The sequence below is a fragment of the Ahaetulla prasina genome, chromosome 4 (genome assembly GCF_028640845.1).
Source record: "Ahaetulla prasina isolate Xishuangbanna chromosome 4, ASM2864084v1, whole genome shotgun sequence".
Classification (NCBI taxonomy): Eukaryota; Metazoa; Chordata; class Lepidosauria; order Squamata; family Colubridae; genus Ahaetulla; species Ahaetulla prasina.
The window spans coordinates 77,779,514-77,794,652 of record NC_080542.1 but is presented as its reverse complement, the minus strand read 5'-3'; the positions used below and the strand labels follow the sequence as shown (position 1 = coordinate 77,794,652).

General features: G+C 37.0%; 1 protein-coding gene and 1 long non-coding RNA gene across 6 annotated transcripts in view; one reads left to right on the top strand and one right to left on the bottom strand.

Annotated features, from left to right (window-relative positions):
* The window catches only part of LOC131196715 (uncharacterized), a 49,681-nt gene extending 43,919 nt beyond the window's left edge, over nucleotides 1-5,762 (bottom strand). Inside the window, exon 1 of the long non-coding RNA XR_009154808.1 lies at nucleotides 5,328-5,762. This is a non-coding gene — a long non-coding RNA (uncharacterized LOC131196715). The remainder of the gene's footprint in view (nucleotides 1-5,327) is intronic.
* MLH1 (mutL homolog 1) overlaps nucleotides 1-15,139 on the top strand; it is a 122,413-nt gene that overhangs the window by 32,470 nt on the left and 74,804 nt on the right. For all 5 annotated transcript variants that reach the window (XM_058179873.1, XM_058179876.1, XM_058179874.1 and 2 more), the window contains exon 8: nucleotides 8,519-8,607. In XM_058179873.1, coding sequence (XP_058035856.1) covers nucleotides 8,519-8,607 — 89 coding nt within the window. The remainder of the gene's footprint in view (nucleotides 1-8,518; nucleotides 8,608-15,139) is intronic.

The window sequence follows — 15,139 nt, the reverse complement described above, 5'->3', positions numbered from 1 at the left end:
TGTTATCAAATATGAGAATGCCTCGTCTATTCTATATTTTTGCTGTTGCCATGTAAACAGCAATTCCTCTGGTGCCAGCCATCTGTAATTCACGCTTTTCTGCAATAAAATCTTGGACAGAAATTGATATTTTCTTCTTATTTCTCTTACCCTTCTTGGGACTTGTTTCGGTACAATATTTCTTTGCCTTTATATTTCAGTGTTTTGTCTCTTGCTGCTTGTAAGATTTGTGCTTTAATTGATTTTTTTTGGTAAATCTAATATGGACTTCTCTGGGAAGATTATTTCTTGTTGCATATCTTGTATGTACTCTAAAAATCTCATCAATGCTATCAAATGCTTTTTCCTTGCTAATTTCTAGCAGTTCAGCCAAAATTTCAGCTATTTTATCTGCCAAATTCTCACCTTTCTCTTCCTCTATATTTTGAAATCTAAGAAAAAATTCTGCTCTATCAATCTCCCAACCTAAAGCACCACTTTTATCTTTTTCCATCTCTTCCAGTCTACTATCAATATTTTGAATTTTTTGTCTCTTTGTTCTTCTCTCTCCTCTACTTTTAGAAGTCTATCCTCATAGTTTTTCAACATTTGTTGAATATCTTCCACTTTTTCATCTGTTTTTTTCTGTTCTTTGTTTAATCTGTTCTACCTCCACTTGCAATTTCTGGATCCCCTGTAAAATAAGCTGAAGAGAAGCCTCTTTGCCTTTCTCCCTTTCCTTTTCCTGTGTAAGCATCGATTGTTTTGTTTTTTGAGATCCTGATGGTGAGGAGGAGGGGGCTGGAATCACTGTACCATATGTTGTACCTTTTCTACTCATTTTTTGTGTATAGAAGTGGAAACAATAAAGATCTGAATTGTAATCCAAGTCACCAAGATTGTAGGAAAAATGTCTTCAGATTCTTTCGTGTCTTAATCCAAATTGAGTTAGTCCCAAAAGGGGGGGCGGAGGAAAAACGAAAAGAAAAGCAAATAAAAATTTGAAAGAATCAGAGTGAGGATGTGAGGGAAAAACAAAAAATAAAAAGGAGATAGAAGAGAGGGTAAAAAAAATTTTTCCGGCTCTCTTTAAGCTCTTTCTAAAATTTCATTAAAAAAAAGAGAAAGAAACACATAAGAGGCTTTTTCCCTTGCCTTCTTCCCTTCCCTTACAGGCTTTTTCAATCCAGTGTATAATAGAACACCTGAATAAACAATTCTCAATATTCTCTCTCAGGTATCTCAAAAAACAACACTGTATCTCAAGGTTAAAGCCCTAGGGAAATAATATAACAGTGTAACAGTTCTCTTGCAACAATGAGAGTTCAGTTTATATATAGAAAGAACCAGTAGTTGGCAGTCCTTTCCCTCTCCCTCCTCCTATCCACCTCCTCCTTCACACTCGTAAAAAAGACAAACAAAAGGGAAGCAAGGAAAAAGAAAGAAAAATCCTGCAGAAAAGATTGATTAAAAAAATTAATTTATCATCACACCAATTAGTATAAAAATATAGCAACCAAAGGGCAAAAATAAAACTTTCCCTAGAGACTCAAATAACGTTTTTAAATCCAACAACAACAACAAAAATTTCCCTTCTTCATTTAAATCCAATCCAAGATGGAGACACTCTTAGAAAAAAAGTTCCAAAAAGCTCAACATTTAAAAAGGAATAATTTCTCAAAACATTTTAAATCTGCCATTCAATTATTATTATTTTTAACTATTTTTTCTTCTTTCAAGTCTTAGGATGGTTTTGCAAAGTCTAATTAAATAATAGCCTTTCACCCCATCAGCACGTTTCCTTCCGCTCTTCCGTTTTGGAGCTGTCCAAGCTTTGACAGCCGAGGCTGGAATAAACTGCCACGAAAAAGGGCTTCTCCTGGGTCAGTCGGGGATGCGGTATGCCCATGACCTGCAGGAAGTGCTCTACACGATCACTGTCTCTCCAGGACAGTGAGGTCCAAAAAATGGACCGTTGTGACAGAAAAACTTTGGCTGCAAGTCCGGAATGCAAACTTGCATGCCGTTTTGCCGCGATGTCAGCTCCGCCCTCCTCCGGATATATTTTGATTATTTGATAATATATAACAATTACAGTGAAAATACTTGAAGAAGATTATAATATTTAATTGAATAATTAATTGATTAGCTAATTTGATCTGGGGGAAAAAAGGGGGGAAGACTGTTAAAGAGTAATTGAAAGGTAGAGCTTGATTTGTGTGGTGGCAAATAATTAATTAAAGGAATTGATATATATAGGAATTAGGGGTAAAAAGTAAATACTGAGTATTAGAAGATTATATTTTTATGATAATGTGGAAAAATCTTACAAGAAATTTAATAATGTCAACCACATCAATAGTAACAAGAACTGGAAAAAAGCCCATCTCTAATCCAACATCTACAGCATCTCCCACAACCCAACGGTCAGTTGAAAATATGTCAGAGAAAGAAAAAGACAAAATAGAATCGACAATGCAGAGTATGCAAAATATGCTCCAAATTATTCAAGAGACACTGATGAAGTTCCAAGAAAAAATGGCAGATAACCAAGAAGAGGCCAGGAAACACCATCAAGAAATTAAAAATGAGATAGGAGAAGTAAAGGAAGATTTAAAAAATATGAAGGAAAGGATGGAAAATATACAACATACAGTTGCAGAAAATGAGCAAAAAGTTACAAAAGAGCCTTCTCTGTGGCAGCACTGACTCTATGGAACGAGTTACCTCCAGGGCTACGTCAGCTTCCCGACCTCCGAACCTTCAAGCGGGAACTGAAGACTCTATTATTCAATCGGGCGGGACTAGCCTAAGTGTTTTAAATTTAATTTTAACTTAATTTTAACTTAATTTTAATGTATTAATCTATTTATAATTTTAAATTTTAAGGGTTTTATATCGGTCTACGACTGTTTTAGTTAATTTGGCCTGTTAAATATTTCGTTTTAAATGCATTTTAATCTGGGATTTATATTGTGTATTTATGTGTTTTAAATAAGGCTGTACACCGCCCTGAGTCCTTCGGGAGAAGGACGGTATAGAAATTAATTAATTAATTAATTAAATAAATAAATAAATAGTTAGAAACCAGGGTGGACAACTAGACCTCAAAGTAGAAATGGTGGAGCAGAAGATTAAGAATTAGTGGATTCAATCGCTTTCCTGGAAAAGGAGAAGGCATCATTTTTCCTGCGCTTCCAGAATGTCATGGAAGAAAAAGAGGAAGACCTGGGGAAAAAGGTTGAAATCATAACAGAGCTAGTACAGAGAGATAAATTGGAAATAAGAAGTATCTTAGATGAAATCTATCAAGTACACAACAATTATATAAGAAGCATCGTTTAGCATGGGAAGTGCATATGATTCACGAAAAAAACCCAATAAGAGATGAAGTTTATAAAAAATCAAGAGACGAGACTGTAACATATAAAGGGAAAGAAATCAATATACCTTCAGGGATAAGCCACCTAAACATTACTTTATATTTTATGAGACGTGATGTTAGAAAATGGTATTCCTGTCTTTGCAAATTCTAAGCAAATCCCATGCAGAATTCTAGAGCAAAGACAGGAGTACCATTTTCTAACATCACATCTGATAAAATATAAAGTAATGTTTAGGTGGCTTATTCCCGAAGATATATTAATTACATGGCAAGATAAGAAGTTCAAAGTAGACTAGATAAGGAAAGCTCAAGAATTTTATAAAAAATATTTGGAGGAGGAACAAGAAAGCAAGGATGAATTAGAAAGTAGAAGTCAAGAGGATGACCTACAAGAGGAATTAGAGAGAGTTAAGGAGAACGCAAGAAAAAGAACAAGAAGAGAAGGAGCAAGAAAAAGAGAAAAAAACAAAACAAGAAACACTGAAAAACAAACACAGTAGGATATGGAAGAGACATCCCTATTTTCAGTGCACAGAAAAAGAGAACACAAATATTTACAAAATTAAAAAAACTAAATATAGATGTGATTTGTTTGCAAGAGGTCCATATAAAAAAAGGATTCCAAAAACTATTGGAAAATAAGAAATTAGGAAGACTATATGTATCATTATCACAACAGAAAAAAAGAGGAATAGCAGTGTATATAAAAGAAAAAATAAATTCAGAATTAGCATATGCAGATGATGAGGGAAGAACTTTGATGATAAAACTAGACATGGAATATAAACAAATTTTATTAGTTGTATATGCTCCAAATAAAAATCAACAGGAGTACTACAAAAAATTGCACTATATAATAACAGAACAAGAAATAGAAAATGTATGTATTATAGGAGGCTACAATGCCATAGTTGATAGTAAAAAAGATTACCATAGCAATAAGAAAAATAAAAAAAGAAGGAAATATTACCAAATAATTCTTTTACATGGCATTAGAACTAAGGTTAAGAGAATAATAATAATAATAATAATAATAATAATAATAATAATAATAATAATAATAATAATAATAATAATAATATAATTTGTATACCGCCCTTCTCCCGAAGGACTCAGGGCGGTTCACAGCCAAATAAAATCAACAGTAAATAGGTACAATACAAGTAAAAACAATAATAAAAAACTTATTAAATTTGGCCCATAATTAAAATACATAAAACCATAAAACCCCATTTAAAATACAAATGATAAAACTAATTCTATTCTATATGGAGATAAATTCACAAAGAAGAAAGGCAATATACATATTATTCCCATCCCCATCAATCGTGGTCCACGATTGACATGGCCTGGATGACAACAGAATTGCAAATAGAAATAGAAAAAATAGAAATAGGAACAAATAAATAGGCTGACCATAATCTGATAATCATCTATTGGAAAGGACAAAAAAAAGATATAAAAGATGGAGCTTAAACCAAAATATATGTAAAGAGAAAGAATATAAGAAATTCCTGGAAAAAGAATTAGAGATTTTCTTAAGTATAAATAAAAAAGAAGATTCATTGATCCAAAATCTTTGGGACACATTAAAAGCATATATTAGAGGGGTGATGCTTGCATATATGACCAAAAAAAAAAAAAAAAGAAAGGAAAGGGAAAAAGTGGCACCAAAACAAATTACAGGAAGAACTTAAAAAAGCAGAAGAATTGCAAAAAGATCCCCAAAATAAAAAAGTAAAAAAAAGAGGAAAGGAGAATAATTAAATATAAATTAAATCTGATAATTCAAAAGGAAGTGGCATTGAAAATAAAGATGGCCAAACAAAATTATTTTGAGCATGCAAACAAGGTGAGCCTATAAATTAAAAAAGGAAAAAGATAAAAGAACGATTCAACATTTGAAAAATGAGGAAGGGAAAATCCAATATAAAAGAGAAGATAAGAAACGAATAGTACATACTTTCTTTTCGGAGGACTTCCGGCAGTGATGTCATCGTGGAGCAGGGTGAGGGAATGGATCTCTGTCCCTAAACCCTGAAAAATCTTTGCTAAGAGCTCGCTTTAGGGCATTACCGATCTCAGAGAGATCAATAAACTAAAGAGGAAGCTCCGTAGGCGCTGGGGGTGGAAAGCAATCACCCGAGCAGTCACGAGCAGCACTCTTAAATTGGCGGAGAGGAAGTTGGTCTTTATGGCTGGCCTGGAGTGATGACAGCTGCAAAAGTGGGAAGCAAAGAGTGAAAAGCAGCAGCAGCATTTGACAGTGAAAAACCCCAGAAGAAGGTGAGAAGCTGGGCAAAGAGAAAGTACGGAAGAGAAAAGCCAGAGAGACAGTGACACAGCATGTCCAGGATAGCGGTTAAAATGGAGTAAGCTGGAGATCGGAGAGATAAAATAGACTGAGAACAGTGCATAGCAGTTTGGAGCCCAAATTGAAATCCACAAATTGCAACAATTCGTGAGTGAGAGACTTAAAGAAAAACAAGCTGAAATAATAAAAGGAGATGAAGAGAGTTTTGAAAACATAAATAAGGACTGATTAGAATTAAAGATTAAACCAAAGATTAAAATTTGAACTGGAAAATAGAGACTAAAAATACTGGCTAATGAAATACAATTTATAATAAATTTATAATAAAGGATTTGTGAAATTTGAATTTTGATGGACAAATATTGGTGCAAAATGGAATAGTGGATTGATTGGACTTATAGAAAAGGGGGGTGGAATAAAGGGAGGATTTCAAAGAGGCAGAGGAACTAGAGATCAAATTGTCAACATACGCTGGATCATGGAGAAAGCTAGGGAGTTCCAGAAAAACATCTACTGCTTCATTGACTATGCTAAAGCCTTTGATTGTGTGGATCACAACAAATTGTGGCAAGTTCTTAAAGAGATGGGAGTACAGGACTATCTTATTTGTCTCTTGAGCAACCTATACGCGGTTCAAGAAGCAACAATGAGAACTAGACATGGATCAACTCATTGGTTCAAAATTAAGAAAGGAGTTTGGCAAGACTGTACTGTCACCCTGCTTATTTAATTTATAATGCAGAGCACATCATGAGAAAGGCGGAACTAGATGAATCAAAAGTTGGAATTAAGATTGGCAGGAGAAATATCAACAACCTCAAATGTGCAAATGATACTACTCTAATGGCAGAAAGTGAAGAGGAACTAAAGAGCCTCTTGATGCGGGTGAAGAAGGAGAGTGCAAAAGTTGTCTTGAAACTCAACATTTAGAAAATAAGATCATGGCATCCAGCCCTCTCAATTCCTGGCAGATAGATGGGGAAGAAACAGAGGTAGTTACAATTTTATTTTCCTGGGCTCCAAGATCACTGCAAATGGGGCTACAGCCAAGAAAATAAAAGATGCTTGCTCCTGCGGAGGAAAGCTATGGCAAATCTAGACAGCATACTAAAAAACAGAGACATCACCCTGCCAACAAAAATGCACATAGTCAAGGCTATGGTGTTCTCAGTTGCAATGTATGGCTGAGAAAGTTGGACCATAAGAAAGGCTGAATGCCAAAGAATTGAGGCCTTTGTACTATGGTGTTGGAGAAGACTCTTGCGAGTCCTTTGGACTGCAAGGTGATCAAACTGGTCAGTCCTAGAGGAGATCAACCCTGACTGCTCTTTAGAAGGCCAGATCCTGAAGATGAAACTGAAATACTTTGGCCACCTAATGAGAAGGAAGGACTCACTGGAGAAGTGCCTAATGCTGGGAAAGATTGAAGGCAGAAAGAAGAACGGGACAACAGAGAATGAGATGGCTGGATGAAGTTACTGAAGCAGTAAGTGCAAGCTTAAATAGACTCCAGAGGATGGTAGAGGACAGAAAAACCTGGAGGAAAGTTGTCCATGGGGTCATGATGGGTCAAACATGTCTTCGCAACTAACAGCAACAACATAAAAAGAGAAAGGGAAAAGAATGTTAGAGCAGAGGTCTGGTGAAAAAGAGAAAAGGCTCCAGGGAAAGGGACTTAAATGAGCAAATCAGTGACAGAAGTTTCTGTCTCTTTAATTGATTGTTTTCAGACAAAGCAGCATCAACTGCCAGGTTTTTTCCTGGTTTACAGTAACAATGTACAGCTAGTCCTTGACTTATGACCACAATTGAGTCCAAAATTTCCAATGCTAAACAAGACAGTTGTTAAGTGAGTTTTGCCCCACTTTATGACCTTTCTTGCCACAGTTATCAAGTACTTCTGTGCAGGTATTAATTAATAACATGGTTGTTAAGTGAATTTGGCTTTCCCCATTGACTTTGCTTGTCAGAAAATTACAAAAGATGATCACATAAACAGTCATAAATACATTTTAATTGTCAAATATCTGAATTTTGATCACATGACCATGGAGGTGCTGCATAGTTGTAATTGTGAAAAAAGTTATAACTCACTTTTTTTCAGTGCCTTTTAACTGAATGGTTACTAAATGAATGACTGTAAGTCTGGAACTACTTATAGTTTATTCTGGTCCTTGCCACATGCCCGTCCTTATTTGTTCAGTATTGCTACATAATAGCAATAGGGTGGAGGGAAAAAGTCCTCAAGTCTTTCTCTATCTTCTTATGGAGAGTGAATTTGTACATCTAAAAGGGTTTTTTATAAATAGTGCACTCCAACTCATATTATTAGAAGCAAAAGACTACATCCACTATTTTTCAAAAGTATGACAGAAAGAGATGTTTTCAGTTTTGAGTAGCCTGTATACGTATATGTTTATATGGTTGACATTTGAAAGCAGATACTGTTCAGAATTCTTTTGTTGTCATCTTAATCTTTCTTTAATTTAAACGAAGCTCGAGACATGTTACATGAAAGATGGTTAATTCTCTTGTACGTAATATAAAAACATTTATAAAAAGATACACTGAAAGTTGGTTTTCGAGAGTCAAGAATAATGATGGCATTGCTTTGATAAGATTAGGAATGAAAGAAAACAATTAAGCTTTCACATGAGAGATTTCATATGCTGCTTTGTGCAGAGATCCTTAAACCTTGCCTTCCCAAAAAAGGTGATTTTGCAAGCAAAATATTTATAGAAGATGCACAAAATCCCAGGAAAATTATGTGAATTTCTATTCATCTACTTTTTTCATATATATTAAAAGCATTGGTAATTGCAAGTTATCTTCTTTTTTAGCAAGGCGAGACAGTTGCAGATGTAAGAACACTATCAAGTAATACAACTATCGACAATATTCGGTCTATCTTTGGAAATGCTGTTAGCAGGTATAGTTAAAATGTGATGTAACTTACAATCTGATTATGAGAATTATTATGCCCATAAATTGAGTGTAGCAAGATGTAATGGTTCACATGCTACCCTAGGTGGAAAGTAGGTTCAAGACATCTTCAGCCTTAGAAATTCACTGGAGGATTTTGCACAGGCATTAGCTGTTAACATATGGTATCAGGGTTGCTATTATGAAAAAATTTGGAAGAGGAATGATTTATATGCCATGGGAATTCCTGGAGGAATGGTGGCACATAAATTCTACCACTTAAAATAAACAATCCCAGCTAAATTTTTTGAAAAGTGGCAATTTATGGAAAATACAATAGATGAGCATTCAAAGATTTTGTTGGAAAAAGTGGAAAGTACTGTGTATGCCATCTTGGTTTCTGGAGAAATGATAAGATATAATTTTAGTTTTTTAAAAATCTGATTTTAGGAGATGCAACTGGCTGAGTTAGTTAAAGATGATCCTTTTTGTTTTTCTTTTCTGGAGAGAGCTATTGGGTTGTGCTGAAAATGGTGATTAGATTGTAAAAAATCAGGCAGGTGTGCCTTTCATGAATGGTTGGATCTATTTCAAACAAAACATCCATAATTAACTTGTCAGTTCTTTGAGGTTTTCTCTTATAGTAATTGGAAGAATCTTTCCCATAATCAAACAGGTAATGCAGAAAGAGGAGTTTTATTATTTTTTTACTTGTAGAATTCTTCTCAGCCTTATCATAGAGATCAGAGTGAGACTGTTCTTCATTATATAAATGGTAATATAGTTTTGGACTGAACAGCTGCTCTTTCTGTTAAGCTAGCAGAAGTAGGCTTACATGACTATGAAGTGCTTTCAAGATGGCGGCAATGGAGGAAGCATAGTTACATTGCGGGGAGAAAAGTTTCTATTAAACTAGGTAGGAGAAGAGATGGAGAGGGGAAGATAAGTGATAGAAAAAGAAAAAAGACTGGAGAAAGGAAAAGAAGAGGAAGATTGAGCGGAGAAGCAAACTGACTGCGGGCAGCAAAACCGACTGGTGGAGAACAAAGAGGTGAGCCGCTGAACGAGTGGAGCAAGCTGCAGAGTAGGGTGGACTATGGTGGGGCGGAGAAGCCAGCAGACTGAGGACAGTGCAATGACCGTCAGAGAACAAAGAGGCGAGCCGGTAAGAGTGGAGTAGGAAACAGAAGAGAGGAGAAGTGAGCTTACTGTGGACCATCCAGGTGGTCCTATTTGTTGGTAAAGCAATGTACCGGCACAATGGACCAGCAAATGGGAGCCATGTGGCTGCAGAGCAAAAAGCAAGAACAGCAAAACAGGGAGGAGAGCCAGCAGCAGCAAGGGGTGGCACAGTGAGCTAGAGCCTGAGAGCAGTGCAGAGAGCAATGGGGAAAGAGACAGTGGAGCTGAATGGAGGACTAAGTGGAGCAGACCAGACAGCAGAGCTGAGATGACCGGAAAACTGCACGGCACACCGCGAGGCTGAAAAGACCCGAGCACTAAAAGACAGAATGGAGCTGGCAGAAAAAATGACAAGAGGCCAGAACAGCAAACGATGGAAGTGAAGGCAACAAATTAAGCCAGAGGCCCCAAAAGGCAGGGAGGGAAGACTCTGGTAGAGAATAAAAATAAATATAGGACAGAAAATAAAAGATAAATAAATAGGCAATTAATAAGGACAAGAGTGGAACATTAGAAATGAAGGAAGAACTAGATCAATCAAATAAATAAGGCAAATCTTAAATAATAAGATAGGGAGGAAATTGGAGCTCCAAAACTTTAAAAAAAACAGGGAAGAACAGGATAAATAAAACTACCATAACAGTAAGCAAGTTAAATAAATAAGGCAGAAAAACAAGCACAAAAAGGCAGAAAGAAAATAGAAAAAAGAAAGGAACACAAATTTTTTTACCCCTAAAAGGACCAGGAATAAAAACTCATGGAACAAATGACCGATACTATTGTGTCAAGAAATAAATGTTCCATGTATGACCAAAGAACACCCAAATTATACATGTATTAAATGTAAACTATGTGCACTACTAGGGAAAAAAGTAAGAGATCCAGAGACAACTCTAGTGGAACGACAACCTACGCAAGAAAGCTATACCCAAATCGAACCAAATAATGAACAAATAACTCCCAGAGGATTTGATCCTGCTGATAAACTCTTGGAGGAAGACAAATGGAAGTGTGTCACACGTAGAAGGAAACGCAGAAAGAAGCAGCATACATCTAACAAACCCCTATTGGCCGATATAACCCAACCAGAAACAGCCCCATTAAAACTGAGCAATCGATTTCTCCCGGTTGATGAAAATACAAGACCCACTACCTCCCCCTCCAAGAAAGTACGCAGACCCACAACCTCCCCCCCCAAAAAATATGCAGACACCTAGAAAAGAGAGATACCAACATTAAAAAGTCACATCAACAAACACCCGAGATAAATAGAAAGGCACCACATACTGCCCCCTCCTCAAATTGGTGATAGGAGATTCTATTCTCAAAGGAACCAGCCATCTGCAGACCAGACATAATCTAGGGAGGTATGTTGTCTCCCTGGAGCAAAACTCAACGATGTGGCTGAGAACCTAACCAAAATAATTAGGCCCACAGATTACTACCCTTTCCTCCTCCTTCACATTGAGATGAATAACACAACAAAAAACCTGAGTACAATATTGAGAGATTATAAGCAACTCAGCGATAAAGTTAAGGAATTAGGAGCACAAGTAGTGTTCTCATCATTACTCCCAATGAAAGGCAAACACATATTGAAGGAAAAAAGAATTCTAGAAATAAATCACTGGCTAAAGGGTTGGTGTCACGAGAAAACTTTGGACTACATTACCTTCACAAAGCTTGGCAAGGGATGGGCTGCACCTTACGAAAATGGGAAAATGTACTTGGAAAAAGACTGGCTCAATTCAAAAGAAGGGCTTTTTAAAATTGAAGGGGGAGGGTGACCAATCTTTATAATTTCTAGAACACAAAACCAATTACAAATCCGAAGAAAATATAAAACAATGAGGTAGGGAGTGATGAGAAAAAAGAAAAATTCAAGCAACAACTAGGAGGTGCAGGAAACATACCCATGGACAGGCATAAACATGTTAAATGCTTATATACAAATGCTGAAAGCTTGGGGAACAAACAGGGTGAACTAGAAGCAGTAGTATACAAGGGCAGGTATGACATAGTTGCCGTTACAGAAAACTGGTGGGACGAAACCCATGACTTGAATGTATTGATGGATGGATACAAATAGTTCAAAAGAAACAGGTCAACAAAAAGAGGAGATGGAGTTGCACTATATTTAAGAGATCACTACGTACTGTATCTAAGGTAATGCACACAATCAAAGATAAAAACCCTTTAGTATGTATATGGATCTATATAAAATACTTTCAGCATGTCAATTGTCCCACTAGAGGCAAGAATACTTTAGACCATTGCTACACAACACTAAAAGATGCTTATCGGTCCTTACCACGAGCAGCTGTGAGACACTCTGATCATTGATGATTCACCTTGGACCTGCTTACAGGCAAAGACTTAAAACCACAAAACCAACAATTAAATCAATGAAGACCTGGACGGAGGAAGCAAAATTAAAGCTACAGGCCTGCCTTGACTGCACTGATTGGAATGTTTTTGAAAGTACCTCTGCAGACTTAGATGATACACAGATACTGTAACATTTTTTTTTCAAGATGGCGCCGACAAAGGTTGCCTCGGTGAAATGCTCCCTAATGGTTTCTTTATTTCTAGTTGTTCTCTGTGACTCACTACGGATTTCCTACTCACGAGACCATCTGCTAAAAATTAAGCAACATTTCTTTAAGGAGCAGCTTTCTTTGATCTCACCCCCGTCTGTCTTTACAAACACGGAGGAGATTCTAACACAGGAGGAGGCAATTCCCACAGAGCCATGGATTACTAAAAAAAACCAAACGACGGAAGCGAAGGAAGAGAGGTAAACGATCTGGGATCTTAAACGGACTAAGAAATCAAATTAAAACTCCTCTGCCTTCAATTTTCCTAACAAATATACGCTCACTTGCAAATAAGATGGATGAAATACTCCTCTTAAACAAATACTATTCTGATTTTCACAATTCAGCAGTCCTATGCTTCTCTGAAACCTGGTTAAATGAATCAATTGAAGATAGCAGTCTGAGCATTCCAGGGTTTCAGATTGAACAATCAGACAGAATTACAGAAACATCTGGTAAAAAGAAAGGAGGAGGCTTATGCCTATATATTAACAGCAACTGGTGTCAAGATTTTAAAATAATTTACAAATTCTGTGACAACAATTTAGAGACTTTAATTATCAACTGCAAACCATACTATTCGCCTCGTGAATTTTCCTCATTTCTTCTAATTGCTGTTTATGTCCCACCACAAGCCTGTGTAAATAAGGCATTACGAACTCTAGCTGACCAAATCATGGAGGCTGAAGCCAAACACCCTGATTCACTGGCCATTGTTTTGGGAGATCTAAACAAGGCAAACTTAAGGCAAGAGCTACCAAAATACTTTCAGCATGTCAATTGTCCCACCAGAGGCAAGAATACTCTAGACCATTGCTACACAACACTAAAAGATGCTTATCGGTCTTTACAACGTGCAGCTGTAGGACACTCTGATCATTGCATGATTCACCTTGTACCTGCTTACAGGCAAAGACTTAAAGCCACAAAACCAACAATTAAATCAGTGAAGACCTGGACGGAGGAGGCAAAATTAAAGCTGCAGGCATGCTTTGACTGCACTGATTGGAATATTTTTGAAGATACCTCTGCAGACCTGGATGAACTCACAGATACTGTAACATCATATGTCAGCTTCTGTGAAGACCTATGTGTACCTACAAGGAACTTGCGAATATACAGTAACAACAAACCTTGGTTCACACCTAAACTTAAGCAGCTACAACATTTCAAAGAGGAAGCCTAGAGAAAAGGTGATAAAATGCTGTACAATCAGGCCAGAAATGCACTAATAAGGGAGATCAGAGCAGCAAAAAGAAGCTACTCTGAAAAGCTAAAGAATCAGTTTTCAGCAAATGAACCAGCAAACATGTGGAAAACTCTTAAATATATCACCGGCTATGGCAAACCTCCTTCCCAGTCTGAAGGTAATCAACAACTGGCAGATGACCTGAATGAGTTTTACTGCAGGTTTGAAAGGAAACTACAGCCACCTATCTCCACAACCCCCATCTCAGACACACCAACAACAGCCAAGCCTCCTACAACTGACCCCATTTCATTGGGTTCACAACCCCTAGTGATCACAGAAAAGGAAGTGCAAGACCTATTTCACAGACAAAAGCCAGGAAAAGCTCCAGGCCCAGACAAGATAACTCCTTGCTTAAAAGTCTGTGCTGACCAATTGGCCCCCATCTTCACCAATATTTTAAATAAATCACTAGAGATGTGCTGTGTTCCTTCTTGCTTCAAACGCTCTACCATCATCCCAGTGCTGAAGAAGCCCACCATCAAGGAACTGAATGACTACAGATCAGTTGCTTTAACATCTTTAGTCATGAAAACCTTTGAAAGGTTAGTGCTTTCTTAGAACAGACTTGTAAGTGGATCACAAGCTTCCTAACAAACAGGAAGCAGCAGGTGAAGCTAAGCAAGATCACATCAAATACCTGTACAATTAGCATAGGGCCCCCCCAAGGCTGTGTGCTCTCCCCACTTCTCTTCTCTCTGTATACCAATGACTGCATCTCCAACAATCCATCTGTTAAGCTACTGAAGTTCGCAGATGACACAACAGTGATTGGTCTCATTCGAGACAATGACAAATCCGCATATAGACGAGAGGTCGAATGACTAGCCTTATGGTGCAACCAAAACAATCTGGAACTGAACACACTTAAAACCATAGAAATGGTGATAGACTTTAGGAGAAACCCTTCCATACTTCCACCTATCACAATACTAGACAACACAATATCAACAGTAGAAACTTTTAAATTTCTAGGTTCTATCATATCGCAAGATCTCAAATGGACAGCTAACATCAAAAACATCATCAAAAAAGGACAACAAAGAATGTTCTTTCTGCGCCAACTCAGTAAGCTCAAACTGCCCAAGGAGCTGCTGATTCAGTTCTACAGAGGAATTATTGAGTCTGTCATTTGTACCTCTGTAACTGTCTGGTTCGGTTCTGCAACTCAAAAAGAAAGACAAAGACTTCAGAGGATAATTAGAACTGCAGAAAAAATAATGGCTACCAACCTGCCTTCCATTGAGGACCTGTATATTGCACGAATCAAGAAGAGGGCCGTGAAAATATTTACAGATCCCTCACATCCAGGACATAAACTGTTTCAACTCCTACCCTCAAAACGACGCTATAGAGCACTGCACACAAGAACAGTTTTTCCCCGAAGGCCATCACTCTGCTAAGCAAATAATTCCCTCAACACTGTCAAACTGTTTACTAAATCTGCACTACTATTAATCTTCTCATCATTCCCATCACCAATCTCTTTCCACTTACGACTGTATGACTGT